Raw genomic sequence first — 16901 nt, 5'->3', positions numbered from 1 at the left:
CATGGTAAGGGCAAATTAAGGTTGCTGCTCAGATGACTTTAAGATCAGGAGATTGCCCTGAATTATCCAGATGGGTCCAGTTAATCACAGGAGTCCTTTAAATGTGGAAGAGGGAAGCAGAGGAGGTCAGAGGGATGTAATGTACTTATTTGACCCCCAGTGCTGGCTTTGAAACAGAGAAGATGACATGAGCCAGGGAATGTAGCCTGCTTCTAGAAACTGGAAAAAACAGGGAACTCCATTCTCACCTGGAGCGTCCAGAAAGGAACACAGGTCTGTCCAGTGAGACCAGGGTCAGTCTTCTGACCTACATAACTGAGATAATAAATGACTGTTGTTTTAAGTTTGTAGTGATTTGTTACAGTAGCAATAGAAGAGTATCAGTATCTGTGGGTTCTGGGTGATGATGTAAAATGTTTTTCTTAACCTTATGTTCATCTGTAGCTATTTACTAGAATTAAGTCACACCACCGTCTGTCTTTCTTGGATGCTGAGTTTCTTCAGCCTCATTTTTCAAAGTAGCTGGAAAATGACAGGTGTTTAAATACTTTAAGTAGACATAACTTTTCTTGCAAATAGGAATATCAATACTAGTTGTAGTTCTGACTGAAGTACTGTGAGTGTGGAAGTACTTGATAAAGTGGTAACTGCCATTTTTAAGTCTGAACAGTTTCTAGTTGCTAAGTCAGGGTATCATTTATGTATGAATTACCTTATAGGTAAGTATACTTTACAGTTTTTTATGTAACTCTTAACTATCAACCCCCAGATGTCACAAAGTTTATCTGTGGGTGATTAAATTGAGTAAGACAAGAGATTGCCCACCCATACATAATGAAATCCTATTTCTTCTACCTTCCAGAGAACAGTGGGAACAGCTTGGCCTGTGGGTTGATTGTCATATTCTGCCTCCTTCCCACCTACTTATTGTTACAGAGAGACAGAGCTTAGACTCCCCTCACATTCTGTGAGGAAAGGGCTTCCTTAGGTTAGTTCCATGGCCCTCTGTAAGTAGAAACATATGCTTTTAGAAAGAGAGAAGCTTCTGTCTTGCTTCCTGCTTGCATATTTCCTTCCACTTTATCTTTCCTTCTCTACTAACAGTGCAAAGATTTTACTTCAGAGATATGTTTTTTATCCACTCCTGTTGTTATCCCATATACCAAAATACCACCTTTGTCAAAATGCTGATCTGTGACAGTGCTGTGCAAACACATAAATATACAGTGATTTTTTAAAAGTACAGTTCTGGAGTTAAATGCTGGCTAAATGTAGAAGACAGCAGTGGAATTCATTAGTCCCCCGGGCTGTGGTGATGCGAAGTGTTTGTGGGTGTCTCTATTCTAACTACAAGAGTGGAAAGTTTGTGCCTTTTCTGCTTGCCTGTGCTCTGGGTGCTTAGTGCGTGCAGCCTCATCTTCTGGAATTCTCTTCATAGCTTCAAGAATCTGTGTGATTTTTCCTCCTTTTATTCTCAGGGTCTCTAGGTCATGCTGATTGCTCCTGAGTGATTACAGGTGGTTTTTACCTGCTAAGCAATCCTTACATGAAAAAATCGGGAATTAGACACGGAACAGATAAGGAGATGGTGATTTTGTTTTAGGAGAGATTTTCACTTGCAGACTTTTAGGTATTTTCAAATTCTAATTTGATTTGATGCATTTAAATAAGAAGTCATATAGGAAGGTTAAATTAATCCATCTTAGCAGAGTTTGATTTGCAAACCCATTGCTCATGTAAGGTAGCCTTTACCTGAGGCCAGAAGAACGGCACCCTTTCTCCCACCTGGTCTCTTAGTCCCTGTCCCTGGGCCCAGGCCGCCCCAGACCATTGGCATGTTCCGAACATGTCATGTACAGTGAGAGATGGCACAGAGCAGTGGTCTGAGTACAGGTCTGGGGCCACACACCCTGCGTTTGAATCCTAGCTTCCTCACTTTTTAGCTGTGGATCTTAACAAGTTTTGTGACTCTGTTTTGCTTACTGAAAAACAGGTGTATAATAATACAACTATTTCATGAAGTTGTAGTGAGGATTATGTTCGTTAATACATGTAAGGGCTTAAACCAGTGCTTAGAACATAGTACTGGGTAAATATTAGCTCTTATTTTTCATTCATCATTTGTTTTCTATCATTCTTAAGCTATTCTTGGGTTGCATATTGTGTTTTTCCCACATCTATCTTTTAAAATACTCTATATCCTAATAATCTTACTGCTTTTATGAAGCAGTTTTTAGTTGTGAGTCCAACCTTGGCTATAATTGGAGTTGCCTGTAGATATTAAATACTGACGCTTGCATTTTTGGTCTGTGCCACAGCTGGCTTTTAGTAGCTTTGTGAATGGATTGTTATGTTTCCAAGAATTTTCTGTCATGTTGTTAAAGCATGGGTAGCTTAAAATCAGCCATGGTGGGTATATTTACACACTTGGCATTGGCAGCTACCTCCACAGCATTCCTCTCAATCTGTTTGGTATTCCAGTGATTTGTTTATAAGCCTCTTTAAATAGATGTTGAGGCTTTTGTAGAGTATTACTAATTTGCTAGGGCTGCCGTAACAAAGTATCACAGATTGGGTGGCTTAAAAACCAGAAATGTATTGTTTCCCAGTTCTGGAAGCCTGGAGTCCAAGATCAAGGTATCAACAGGGTCGATTCTTTCTAAGGGCTGTGACAGAAAGATCTTCCAGGCTTCTTTCCTTGGCTCACAGAGAGTTATCTCCTGCTTCTGTCTCTTTATGTTGTCTTCCCTTCTGTGTATGTCTTTATGTGCATAGTTCCCTTCGTCATAAGGGCATCAGTCATACTGAACTAGAGCCTACCCTAAGGACCTCCCTTTAACTTGATTACCTCTGTAAGGACCCTGTCTCCAAGTAAAGTCATATTATGAGATACTGGGGGTTAGGACTTACACATAAGAATTTTAGGGGGACACAATTCAACCTATAATACAAGGCAGAGGACTTCCATTTTATTTTTCTCTGTTCCTGTAGTATTTACACAGTGAAGATTTGTTGACTTGAATGAAAAAGGAAACACCGGTTAACTGGTGTGTTATTTGTGTATAATTTTTTTATTCATTGTACTATGAATTTCAGATAGTCAATTTGTTGATTTTTTTTGAAGCATGTCTTTCTGGGCATAATATCAGAGTCAGTATTTATAGAGAAAAGCATTAGTTTAAGAAGATTGGTTATTTTAGGTTGTCTGAGGCAGGCTTGAGCTTGTCAGTCAACTCAAAAGGCATATGATCTGAGTGAAATAGTCTTGATTTTGTGTCTTTTGCTGAGAAAATGCTTTTAATCATGCATGAAAAAAATGAAATGAATTTGCAGCTATCTGAGAATGTTTTAATGCTGATAGTCATCTTCAGGCTTATGTAAGATGATAGTTCTCAAAAAAGTTGGGTTTTTTCCCTTCATTTTCTCAAAGGCAAATATAATGTCACATAATGATTTTGTGGTATTTGTGATTGAAAAAAATATCTTTGGAAGTACAGGAAGCATAAATTATTTTTAAAAAATCACCTTGTGTTATAATTATTATATGTATATAAAACAGTGGATAACATTTAAACTGTGATCATCTCAGATTTGGAGCATACTTTCTGAACTTAAATATTTTTCTTCAAAATGAGGCAGTGCACAATATTCCAGTCTTAGTAATCAATTTTTAGAGCTTACCAACGTCTGTTTTTAGTTTTCCTTATGTTTAACTTTAAAAAATAATGTTAGTATAGGTAAGCCTTTCTGTATCTTTTTGTTTTCTCATCTTTTTTTGAAAACTGCTATTTAAGTTACTACTGAGTAACTTTTGTTTCTACTTGTGAAATGAAACTGCTTTGCTTCTATCTAAGGAGCTTTCAAGTATCAGAAATAGGTGAGATGGTTTGGAGGAGGTGCAGTGGTTTCTGAAATCACACATTAGCTTTTCTTCCCTTCACCCTTGTTCCTCTTGGGGTGAAAAAGATGCTATTGGAGATCTATCTTGGTAGCTATGGACAAGATTCCTTATTGCTGACATTTTTTTCCCCTTTGTCCTGTCTTGTTCAGTCACATCTAAAGCTTTCTCTCCTTTCTCTCTCTTTTTCCCCTTTTCTTTTGAGTACATGACTACTTTCTCTCATTCCTAAGTAGCGGTAATAATAGTAATAATAAGTAGCAATAGCTAACAATATGTTTTAGATAATATTCTAAGGACTTTCTGTTTACTGACTGATTTAATCTTCCAACATATCCTGTGAAGGAGCTACTACTGTTCTTTTAACACAAATTTTATGGATGAGGAAACTAAGCAGAGAGATGTTGAGTGTAGTGTCCTACAACTGGTAAATGGCAGAACTGGCATTTGGTCCAGACTTCTGACTCTGAAGCACATGCTTTCAACCACTGTGTTATATGAACTCTCAGGAAAAACACACGAGGAAGCAACCATTCCCTTCCCTCACCTCTGTTTCTGGACTTTAAAAGGACTAATGTTTCATAGCATAGTTGATCTATTATTTTGGTTAATATTTCATGAAATTCTCATTCCTTTATAATGCATATTGCTGTTTGTATTTCTGTCTCTGGCAGTAAAGTTTCTAACAAAAAGCATGTGTGCTTAAAACAAAGTAGCTTTATTTCTAGAGCTATTACTTTACAAACCACAGTCCCATGTGTCTAGTAGAAAGCATGGGCCTTCCTAGCATGTGGTTCTTCTTCTGGGAAAGAGTCTTAGGAGAGGTGAGTCTTGGCCGACTTTTAAGAATGTGCACAGAGAGCTGGGGTATGGTCTGTGGAGATGGGCAGTAAAAAGAACCACGATTGTGATGGGCTGAAAGTTCAAGAAAGGATAGAGGTTTTAAAATGTTGTTCAAGAGAATTCATTGTTAGAGAAGATTTCCAGGGTCAGGGAAGAAAAGCTGGGAGGTCATGATCCTGGGCGGAAATGAATGGTTTCTTGAGGCCCTTGGGCTTTATCTGCCTCCATTTCCTCCCCCTTCACATTCTCCATTTCCCTTTGGTTTCCCAAGTTTGAGTATTCTAATCCTCTTATTTTCCTCACCTCATTGCGAAGAAGTACTTCCCTATCAGGGTTGCTAAGACAGATTGGAGATTTTTTTTAATGTGTGTATTTTAAAAATTTATTAATTTATTTTTTAAAATTCATGTATTCATTTTGAGAGGGAGATCACACGTGAGTAGGGGAAGGGCAGAGAGAGAGGGAGAGAGAGAGAATCCTAAGCAGGGCCATGCTGAGTGGAGCACAATCTCATGACTGAGATCATGATCATGACCTAAACCGAAATCAAGAATTGCCTGCTCAATTGACTGAACCACCCAGGTGCCCCAGATTGGAGATTTTTGATGCAGCTTTACCTTAAAACAACAACAACAAAACTAACAATCACTGTAGAAGAAAAAGTAAAACCAAAAGTTTAGAGAAAGCTAGAGAAAGTTTTAGAACGACATGGATTTCCCGAATACAGATTTCTTAGATTAAAGTAAAACTTCCCTCTTCTTTTGAAGGTCAGAGCAGCCCTGCATGCTGGCCTTGAATAGTTGCTGGGGTTTGGCCCTCTGTCCTGAGGCCTCACGGAGCTTGCACAGCGAGTGAGGAAGTTCTCGAGCCTGCCTCTCATTCCCCAACAGGCCTGTCCTCTGTGGGTGGGCCTGTTGTGTTTACCTCCACTCTCTAATCCAGCAGAGGCCCTAAATCTGCTTTTAGTTTTTAGTGCCCAGTGGCATCTTGGCTAAGATTCCATCATCTCTGCTTGGTGAGGAAGGCTGGGAGGAGGGTCCTTCTAGTCTTCAGAATCTCTGAATGGTACTCTGCCTGCCTGTTGGTTTGATCTAAAGCGGACTTACCAGCTAAAATCCGACTTCGGTTCTTCCTTGCCTCCATTCATTGTTGCCCATGTGGACTTGGGTAGAGGTTGCCAAGTTTCTTAGAAGCTGTCTGTGTCACTGTGTCTACTTCCTTCTCTGAGCAGCAGTTTCTCAATTTGAAATCTCTTATTTTGTAGTGAATTCCTACTGATTTTTTTTAAAAGTCGAATGTGAACATATCAACTTGTATAAGTGAAAAGCTTGAAAATAGGCTAGAATCAGGCATGGCTGGATTTAGGAGCTCTTCTCCTTTCTTTCCTCCTTGCGTTCACCTTCTCTAATGTTCCACAAGGTGGCAGGATGGCTCCAGCCTCTGTCCTTGGACTCCCAGACTGCCGGGTTCAAGTCCAGGGAAGGGCATGAACATCTCCTGGGAGTCCCTGTATCAATTCTGTAATCCATTCTTTCCTTTTCTTTCACTTTCCTAATCAACAATTTTATTTTTTGAAGAGGTAGTATATTCTAGTGGTTCAGAATCTAAAAGAATTTTAAAGATGTGGGGTGAAAAGTCTTTCATTCATCTCCTTTTTACTGGTACGAAGCACCTGTCTTTGTCTTACTTAATGCTCTTTGTCCTGAATTCTGTCTTGCCTGATAATAAAATCTTGTCCCATGCTTTCTTTTTAATTTGCATTGGACTAGTATATTCACCTAGGCAAGTTTTTTTCCAGCGATCCTTTTATTTTTAACCTTTCTGAATTACTTTCTTATAAATTTTACTCCTGATTGTAGCACGGAGTTTTTTTCCCCTTTGTAATCCAATCTGTGATCCCTTCTCTTTTAATAAGTGCATTCATCCCATTTATATTTGTCATTTTGGCAGATATATTTGATATTAGCTTTTATATTTTCTTTTTTAATATATTTTAAAGACTCACCACGTGACTGATAATCCTTGTTTTTGTGGGGCTCTTCTGATATTTGTTAGGGATAGTGGCTGTCTTTTTAACTTTAATTTTACATAATGCCCTTAGCCTTCCAATAGTTTCCTACTATAAGTGGAGATAAGATGGATTTCATACTAATTCTGATATGGAGACATTGTAACTCTGTTACATGGTCTGTTTTATTCATTCTGGATCTCTGTTACATGCTATCCTCAGAGGAGAGAATTAATCATTCAGCCAGGAAGCTTGGAACTCCATCAGTATTTTTATCATCAGTAAGAATACTGTCAGTAGAGGCTTTGTGAGTTTTCCTATAGCAGATTGTCAGCCTTCAACAATGCTCTTTTTGTCTATAAAAATTATAGTTTCTAAAGTTAGCATAGATCATAAAATTGGTAAGCTGACATTTGTTTGGTCACAGTTGAACATTAGATCAAGATCTTTGTAGGTGGTCTATTATTCAACACCAGAGAGTCATNCGAGATCATGACCTAAGCGAAAGTCGGACGCTTAACCGACTAAGCCACCCAGGCGCCCCCCATTTAATTTTTTAAAAACAAAAATTTGGCAACAGAGAGGCATGTTACATATGAAAAGAATTTTTTTAAAAATTAGAAATCTTAATTTAAAACAGTGCAGCTTGGCATACCCCATATAATGACTGAGACTCCTATTTTGACCATAGTCCTCTGGTCCAGCATAGAAGGGGAACTACCACCCTGAACCCAGGGAGGAGCACAGCCTCTGTTCAGCTTCCTTTCCATTCAAGAGGCTTACAGCCAGGCCCCAAACAGCCTCTGGAGACGGTAGGAAAGGGAGGGTGTTTTTATAATTTTATAGACTCAGGTCAGTTACATGACCATAGTTGACTTCCTGAATGTTTTTGGTGGAAGGATACTTATTACCCACCTGTAACAGAGCAGCTGAAACCTACCGTTGTTGGAGGAGATTTACATTTCCTCCTTATACTCTAGTCTTGCAGTGACTGTCAGTGTGGCTCATGTAGACTACGGTCTTCAGTCTGCAGTTTGCCTGCGAATCATCCTGAAAACTCATTTGAAAATGAAAATATCCCTTCTCCCCTAACTTCCTGCTGAATTCAGATTCACCACGTTTGGGGTGTGCAATCTGTGCCTTTAATGTGTGTTGCAGGTGATTCTGATGCAGGTAGTCCACACACTGTAGTTTGAGCACATCCAGATCGACAGTTCTGTGCTTAATGTAGAAGTTTTACTAAAATCTAGTTTGACAATATTCTCATTGGCTATTGTTCATTATGTACACAGTGTTTAAAGTAGACATTTGTTTTAAAGATAGTGATTTAAATTTACCATAACATTCTTCAATTAAGAAATCTGACAAAACAGATTTTATAACTTCAACCAGTTTGTGGAAAAAATGTTTGCATGAAGATGTTCAATATACAGATTGCAGAACGATGAGTTTAACACTCTTGTAATGCTTCCAGGAAAGCCTCAAGGATAACTAACAAGTCCATTTTTATCAAATTTAATGGGTTTCTAAATCCTTATCTGCTTATCAAACAAAACATTAATTAGAACAGTAATTGAGTAACCAGCTGTCTCTTGCGTTCATTCTAGGAATTTGTACAAAATCATTGTGCAGCTCACATAAGGTCATTCATTCTTTTTTGAGTTGTTAAATAATACCTTTACTACAAGCTTCTAAAAATCTAGGTATTAAGGGAGTCTCCAGGAAGATAAAAATTGATAAGAGATTTGTTAAAGTTAGTCTGATACTCTCTCTTCAATGGACTAAGGTGAAAAAAATCCTTCTTCAGTACCACAGATGGGAGAAAATCCTCCCTCTTAGATTTCTTCCTGAATCAGCTTATGCTTGCTTAGTCTTGTAATAGAACAGAAAAAGCTTTTGGAGCTAGGTATGCTGGCACAGATCTTTCTGGAGGAAAAAAAAAACACACTAAGAAATCAGGTTTATAACTTTATTTCAGCAGCACAGAAAATCATGACAGGTATGGAATGCAAGGTTATCAGCATTAGGAAATATGAATAATATACTAAGAAATTATGTGAGGTAAGCCATGTAATTATTTTAACACATGTAGAAAGAGCATAGGTTAAGATTCAATAATCCTTTATGACTAAAGATTTTTTTTCCCCCAAACTGGGAAACTTACCAAACCTTAGGCCAATAAGTCATTTATTCCAAAACTTGTAGCAAGCCTCGTACTTAAGAGTGAAACTTTAGAAGCATTCCTATTATTGTCAGTAAGAAGACAAAGGATGCCTGTTAGCATTACCTTTGTCCAACACAGCCTGAAAGTCTTAGCCAGTAGTGTAATGAGATAGGAAAAAGAAAAGAAGACTAGAAATTATAAGGGAGAGATAAAAACAATGTTTTTTTTTCAGGTGATAACATAGACCATGCAAGCAAATAAATTATTCAGTACAGTTACTATATATAAAAATTGATAGGCTCTGTACACCCTAATAACCCTCTAGTAAATATGTTTCCTTTCACAGTAGTATTAATCTATAATATATCTAAGAGTGGGCACAAATCAAAGAATATAAAACATGGAGAAAATTACAGAACATTATTGTTACATATAAAAGAAATAAAGAAATTGTACTGTCTTTAACAGCGGGTATCTTGATTTGTTAAGATATTTCTCTCTAAATTAATTGGTTGCATATCCATTCAAAATCCTAATTAGGTTTTTGTGAAACTAGATGAGGTGAACATAGAATTTGTAAGGAAATTGAAGGCCTATTAATAGTCAAGACAATCTTGAAAAGCAAGGTTTAGGGGCCGTGCCACAGATACTAATAGCACTCCATGGAAATTAAGGTACTGTGGTCCTATACAGAGATACATGAAAAGATCCGTGGAACAGGATAGAGAAGCCAGTAACAGGGTCACACATAGATAGAAATATGATATGCACTGGAGGCAGCATTATGAAGTCGTAGAAAAAGAATGTTTTATAAACGATGCTTTGATCATTAATGAATAATCATATGGAAAATCAAACTGTATTTCTGACTTTATGCCATCTCTCCAAATAAATTCAGATGAATTTAATTTGAAAAGCAAATCTTAAAAATTCACTAGACAATATAAGAAATAATGGAATACGGGGCGCCTGGGTGGCTTAGTCGGTTAAGCGTCCGACTTTCGCTTAGGTCATGATCTCGCGGTTCGTGGGTTCGAGCCCCGCGTCGGGCTCTGTGCTGACTGCCAGCTCAGAGCCTGGAGCCTGTTTCAGATTCTGTGCCTCCCTCTCTCTCTGACCCTCCCCTGCTCATGCTGTTTCTCTTTCCTAGAAATAAATAAAACAAAAAAAAAAAAATTAAAAAAAAAGAAACAATGGAATACTTAGAAGTAGCTAAAAATTAAGATAGGTTTATCTGGCTTCATGTATAAATTTTATAATGTTGAATGTAAAAGCAGTTTATAGAAGGATGAAATAAAGTACCACTTATGTAAAATTTACCACATGAAATGAAACAATACGTTGTGAAACATACTAAAGTATATTGTAAAGTAAAAAATCTCTGTGGTACTAATATACACCAAATTAAAGATTATGTTTACTTTTTCAGATGGTAGCAAAATGAATGTGACTGAGGAGGGATGTTTGCTGTGTTTTATTTATTTACTTATTTAACATAGTGTTTTATTATTTTTTAGATAAAAATGTTCTAACGCAACATGTGACAAATGTTTACATCAAGTGAATATCCAATAATGAAAGAAATGGTTGAATAAATTATGGCTTTTATGTACTATGAAATATTTCTCAGTCATTAAAAACAATTAGCTATTGCTAGGTCACTTTATGTGGAGGAATTTCCAAGAGTTACTACTTATGAAATAATATACAGAGAAGTTGTGTGAAGTCATCCCATTTTTATAAAACAAGGACACGTATGAGTATGCATGTGTATGATACATGCTTGTGTTTGAGCATATGAACATGAAAAAAGTAACTTTTCACTCTACGCTGTTAACATGGGTTGGGAGTGAGGTGATAGGGGAAGGAGGGGAGAAGGGGGAATGGGAGCCCAGCGCAACAGGAAATGAGAGAGAAAATGTACTAGTCAGCATGGATGATAAGGTTGTATATACTTGCATAATCTTAGACACGCATGTGCGCACAAAATTTTACAAAGACTATAGAACCATGTTAAATAAAGAGAGACTTGGGGCGCCGGGGTGGCTCAGTCGGTTGAGCATCCAACTTCGGCTCAGGTCATGGTCTCATGGTTCGTGGGTTCGAGCCCTGCATCGGGCTCTGTGCTGACAGCTAGCTCAGAGCCTGGAGCTGTTGTGCCGAATCGTGAGTCCCTTGAGACCTCAAAGGAGCTGTCACTGATGCAGATACATAAGGGTCTTTATTACAAGCTCGAGCAGGGGCTCACCTGTCTACCGGTGCAGCGGCAGCAAGGAGAAGCCTTGAACAATGGTGAGCAGGGTTTTTATGGGGTAATGGACGGGGGTGTTACAGTGCACACGTTGTACGTTTTGCATCATCACATAAGCACCAGTTATAATTGTACAACACCCATGGTTATAGTTTTGACCATTCAGTATCCCTGAGGCGTCGTTACTTTTGGCGTGATCCAATCATGACCTTTGAGAATCCTTTGAAAACGACCAATTATAAGGTGAGCTCAAAGGGCCTACCTCGGGTTTAGGCAAGCGGTGAGTGATTGGCTAGTTTGTACAGAGTAACTACCTGCAGTTCCCAGTCCTGACTCAGACCACAGGAATGTTACACATTTCTTTTGATTGGCTGATCCGAGGGTGGTCCTGAGGGTGACTTCAGCTGAAGCTGAGCCTGTTTCTGATTCTGTTTTTCCCTCTCTCTCTGACCCTCCCCTGCTGATGCTGTCTCTCTCTCTCAGAAATAAAACATTAAAAATTTTTAAAAATAAATAAATAAATAAATAAATAAAGAGAGAGTTGACCTCGGGAGAATTTACTCTGTTTGAATGGAGAGTGTGGTAGAAATGGACTTAGCAAAAAGCCAGCCAGACAAAGATGCCATTTCAGAGAAAAAATTACTTGATGATGTATTTAATTGGTAGAGTATTTAAACAGATGATGCAATTAAATTAAAATGATTCTTTTCCATTTTTCTCCCTTTTGTATTTATTAAAGTAATTGACCTCAAATTCAATAGGTTCTTGATAATCACAGTGTACTACTTGATATAAAATACTAGTGGTAAACGTTGTAATTATATTTTATGAAATGAGGCCTTTTAACAGGGAAACTTTAGATCTTTCTCTCTTTTTTTAAACTTGGGGGAGAATAAAAAAAGAATTTCTTTTTTTGCTCAGGCCAAGGCCTAAATACAGACAGTTCAAATTATGAATAATTATCGTTGAAGTTTTCTTCTTTATTCTTTCAGTGTGCGGGATGACAGAATTCGAGTAGAAAGGATGGATAATGTGTATTTTGAATACAGCCATGCTTTCCAGGCAGTTACAGAGTTTTATGCAAAAGATGTAGTTGACATCCAAGGTAAATATTGTATATGTGTTAGTCTTAACGTCTTCGAATGTAACTGAGTTGAGATTTGGATAAAGGTGTGAGTTTGATTTTCAACTTCATCAAAACTGTGCCGTTACCAGTAAATACTGGCAAGAGTAGAGGCAGGCATTCACTGTGCTTGTGCTCATCAAAACACCCCCTGCAGCTTCTTCCTGTGTAGCTGTGATCATTTTAGTAGCTTGATGTTTCTGACAGATTCATTGGAGTGTGAGGCATTATTGACCACCCTGCCTTTTTTCCCTCTCTTAAAAAATAGCCCATTTTTTTCCTTGCAGTTTTACAGAGTATTTGGCTAAATCTCCCGATAAAGGCTAGTGTTTTGTTAAATTGATTGCCAGAATTTAAATACCAGAACATTAATGACAGGGTATTAATATGTTAAGTAACCATTGTTTATTTAATTCACACGTCCTCAGCCAGGTGTCAGTAGTGCCTGATTTGGTCTGTACCTCTCCTTCCTGCTAGTCCAGCTTCTGTTAAGGTTCATTTTTATATCCGATCACATACTACACGGCTTCACCATTAGACCATAGATAGACCGGTCTCCCCGGGACCCTCCCACAGGCACCAGTGTCTTGTTAACATTTCTCTGCCCATCTCTTTTATTTATTTTTTATTTTTTATTATTTTTCCTAATTTTATTTTATTTTATCTTTTTACAAATAGTTTATTGTCAAGTTGGTTTCCATATAACACCCAGTGCTCATCCCCACAAGTGCCCCCCTCCATGCCCATCACCCCCCTCCCACCCACATCCATCAGTCCTCAGTTTGTTTCTCAGCATTCAAGAGTCTCTCATGGTTTGCCTCTCTCCCTTTCCCCCACCATTTCCCCCCTTCTTCTCCCCCATGGTCCTCAGTTAAGTTCCTCCTAATCCTCCTATACGTGCAAACATATGATATTTGTCCTTCTCTGCCTGACTTATTTCGCTCAGCATAACACCCTCAAGGTCCATCCATGTTGCTACACATCTACCCATCTCTTTTAATCTCTTGGTACCAGACTGAGTTGAGTGTCTGAGAGGGTAACCCTCTTCCAACACAGTCTGTATTATCACAAGGGATTGTTGACTTATGTTCAAGTAAAGACAGGACTGACCCCAAGCCTGCCATAAGCCACTTTTGGCATCAGATTCACTTAGAAGGGTAGGGGAGAGGAAACCCAGCTTGCTTGTTCCTCTTAGTGAGAAAAGCCCCACACAGGGTTTGTTGCTGTGCATGGGGTCCCTGAGGGCTGCAGTCGTCGTTGTGTTCCTGCCCCATTCNTCACCTGGTGCCACCGCTCAGCTGCAGAGGCAGGAGATACTCCTCAGGATCTGCCCAGGCTTAGAAGGTGCGAACCATGCCAACTTCAGAGTCAGTGTGCTCAGAGAAGGCCCAAATTCTAGAATCAGTGATTCTTCTTAGTCCACATGCCATTTACTGGTTTCAGGTCAATCTTACCACATGCAGTGTTACTTCAGAACACACTGGCACGTCATCTTTATCAGATTTCCTGGGGACTAAAGATAGAAAGTTCAAAGATGAAATGCTCAGAAGGAGGAAGAGTTTCGTTAACTCTTTATTTATACCTTGGGTTTATAAAAAGCCACAGTTGGAATTAATGGTTTGATATTACTGATTTATAGAGGATATTTTGTAATTTTTTTTTGTTTCTGAAAGTAATAAATGGCTATTGCAAAAAAAGTCCAAACATAGCTGTGCATAAATAAAGAAAAAAGTAAAAGTCCCTCCCCTCACATTTTTAAGAATTTTTCTGTGTACAAATCCACACATGTAAGTGTACACACATAATTCTGTATACTCAATCTAACCTGGATTTATTCTCTTAACTAATTTTTATTGACGGCCTGTTTTGCAAAGCACCACGCATACAATAAGGAATAAGACAGACAAAGATTCCTGTCCTTCTGAAGTTCACATTCTAAGGGGGAGATATATATAATAAAATAAGATAGTGTGTTAGAAGGTGGTAAGTGTTATAAAGAAAATAAGGCAGAGAAGAGGGTGAGCTTTTGAATAGGGTGATGAAGTAAGGCCTTACTGAGAAAATGGCACTTGAGCAAAGATTTGAACAAAGATTGAGGGAGTGTAGGAGTAAAGCCATACAGACATGTAAAGGAACAGTGTTTCAGGCAGAGACAACAGAAAGTACAGCAAAGCTCAAGCGCCTGGTATGTTTAAGGCATAAGACGGAACCAGGGTGTGAGAACAGGGTAACTAAGGGAGAGAATATGAGGAGGTGGAAGGCAAGTTGTGGGGATTTATAGACCTCTTGGTCTCTGTAAGGAGTTGGGCTGAGCTGCTTCTCTCAGTGAGTGGGGGGTGTTGGAGGAGTTTTATAAGCAAAGTAGTCTAATGGTCTGCTGTTCATTTTAAAAAGGATTCTTTTGGCTGCTCTGTTGAGAATACCATGTAGGGCACAGGGATGAAGCTGGGAGACCAGATGGTAAGCAGTATTCCTGCTGAGAGTTGAGAATGATTATACAACTTTTCCCCCCTTCTCTCAGCAATATATTATGATAGTTTTCTGTGTCTTTATAGATAGCAGTAAGTCTTTCTTATTAGTAGATGCATAATAATGTGCACTTATCAAAATTTATTTAACTATTACCTTATTGATGTTCAATTAAGTTGTTTCTAGCTTTTACTGTTACAAAAGATTTTTCAGCTCACTTCCTTGTATATACACCTTTGACATGCATTTTAGAATATTTCTGAATCAAAGGGGATGAGCATTTTAATATTTTGAAAAACTTGCTCTTTGGCTCTCCAAAAAAGGCTTATTTTGCCATCAGAAAATGCTTGTTTTTCCATAACCTAGGTATTTGTAATCGACATTTTTCCAAAAGGCAGTTTAGGAGGTATTGTCTGAATTATCATTTCAATAACCATAAACTGAATTTCACTTAGCCTAAAGTTTATTTCTAATAATGGTGAACGATAATTTTAATGAAAGTCTCTATTCTGTTTTTTAGGATCTCAAAGTTTTTCTGGCATCATTAACTTGGAAAAAACTGTGATTTGCTCTTTGGCTGCTATAATAAGATACCTCAAAGAATTTAACTTGGAAAAGGTGCTTTCCAAACCCAAGTAAGTGATTTTTCAAAAATAAGGAAAAAGGGATAGAGTTATATTAAAAACATTTTCTTTAAAAAAGTGCCTTTTTAAAATTCTTTTGGCGGGGCACCTGGGTGGCTCAGTTGGTTAAGGATCCGACTTTGGCTCAGGTCATGATCTCACGGTTTGTGGGTTCGAGCCCCGTGTCGGGCTCTGTGCTGACAGCTAGCTCAGAGCCTGGAGCCTGTTTCAGATTCTGTGTTTCCTCCCCTGCTGTCTGACTCTCCCCTGCTGATGCTGTCTCTGTCTCTCTCAAAAATAAATAAAGCATTAAAAATTTTTTTTAAATTCTTTTGGCTTGAAGTTCACGTGGCTTCGTTTAGAAATAAGAGCATCTAATAAGTTTTACATTATTGCCTTTTCTTTGATTATTGGCTGACAAAAAGTCATCTTCTATTTTCTACTGTATGTTATGGTTAGACCATCTGACTAAATATAGTACGTCCAGCCTTATGGTATATAATTCAGTCTCTCTGTATTTCAGTGTATAAAAGTATTTCTTAAATTGAATTTGGTAAATATTGTACTCACAAAAGTTCAGCTACTATTGATAGAATATTCTCTTTCGGGGCAAGGATGAACTATATGGGTACTATTGGTGAAAAAATTAATATAAAGATATTTATAGACTCCATAAGAAGTTTGCCAATTTGTATTCATGTAGCATTTTAATATACTGAATACTAAAGCACAGTTAATTGAAAAGTACTGTTAAGTGGAGTTAAGAAGCGTTATTAAAAGCATTCATAAAACTTCACTGCCTTTCTTATTCTTGGTTTCAGTTCTTACTTCATGGATCATAAAGTTGGAGATAAAGAGGATAGCTACTAACACAGCTTTTTAAAAGAGTGATTAACTTTGTAGAGTTCAGAGATTTAAAAACTGGCAGCTGACTTTCTAGGAAGGTAATAGGTTAAAAACCAGTGGCATAAAACATGGTAGTGGGATAATTTTCTTGCCTTTCTATATTTCACTTTCAGCAGCCCCTTGTTTGTGGCTCTTTGAAGAATTATCCTTTATCATTTTGACCCTTGATAAGTAAGCTTCTTCCTGTTCTGCAGAGGTGGGTGGGCAGATAGGAGCTACCTCAATAAAATGGCCAAATGTGAAGTGGGGTACAAAGAGGTGGTCCTGATTTTGTTGTTGGGGAGGGTGGGAGAAAGGCAGGTCCCTTAGGAATCTTTTTGTAATTTCTTTTTTGGTGTGTGTTCTTTGTAATATTTAGGATAGAACAGAATATCATTTCTCTGGAAGCAGTTTTGTCCTATTTAAAATCAGTGTCAATATCCGTAAACAGGAGAGTGATTTATTGTGTTAAATTCGTGCAGTGTGGTATTATACAGCAGTGAAAATAAATGCATTGGAGTAACGCATACCAATATTCAAAAAATTAAGTTGACATGTGGAGCCAAAATCAAATTGCTGAAGGACATATAGTACATACTATTATATGAAGTTAGAAACTTGTAAAAAAAAGTCACTA

General features: G+C 37.9%; 1 protein-coding gene across 1 annotated transcript in view; it reads left to right on the top strand.

The window, feature by feature from the left end:
- Nucleotides 1–16901, top strand: part of MSH3 (mutS homolog 3) — a 175632-nt gene that overhangs the window by 40900 nt on the left and 117831 nt on the right. The window contains exons 9-10 of the mRNA XM_077759869.1: nt 12157–12269; nt 15277–15391. Of these exons, the coding sequence (XP_077615995.1) occupies nt 12157–12269; nt 15277–15391 (228 nt within the window). The remainder of the gene's footprint in view (nt 1–12156; nt 12270–15276; nt 15392–16901) is intronic.

The sequence above is a fragment of the Crocuta crocuta genome, unplaced genomic scaffold, assembly GCF_008692635.1.
Source record: "Crocuta crocuta isolate KB4526 unplaced genomic scaffold, BGI_CrCroc_1.0 scaffold162, whole genome shotgun sequence".
Classification (NCBI taxonomy): domain Eukaryota; kingdom Metazoa; phylum Chordata; class Mammalia; order Carnivora; family Hyaenidae; genus Crocuta; species Crocuta crocuta.
This window is presented reverse-complemented; position numbering and strand designations above follow the sequence as displayed.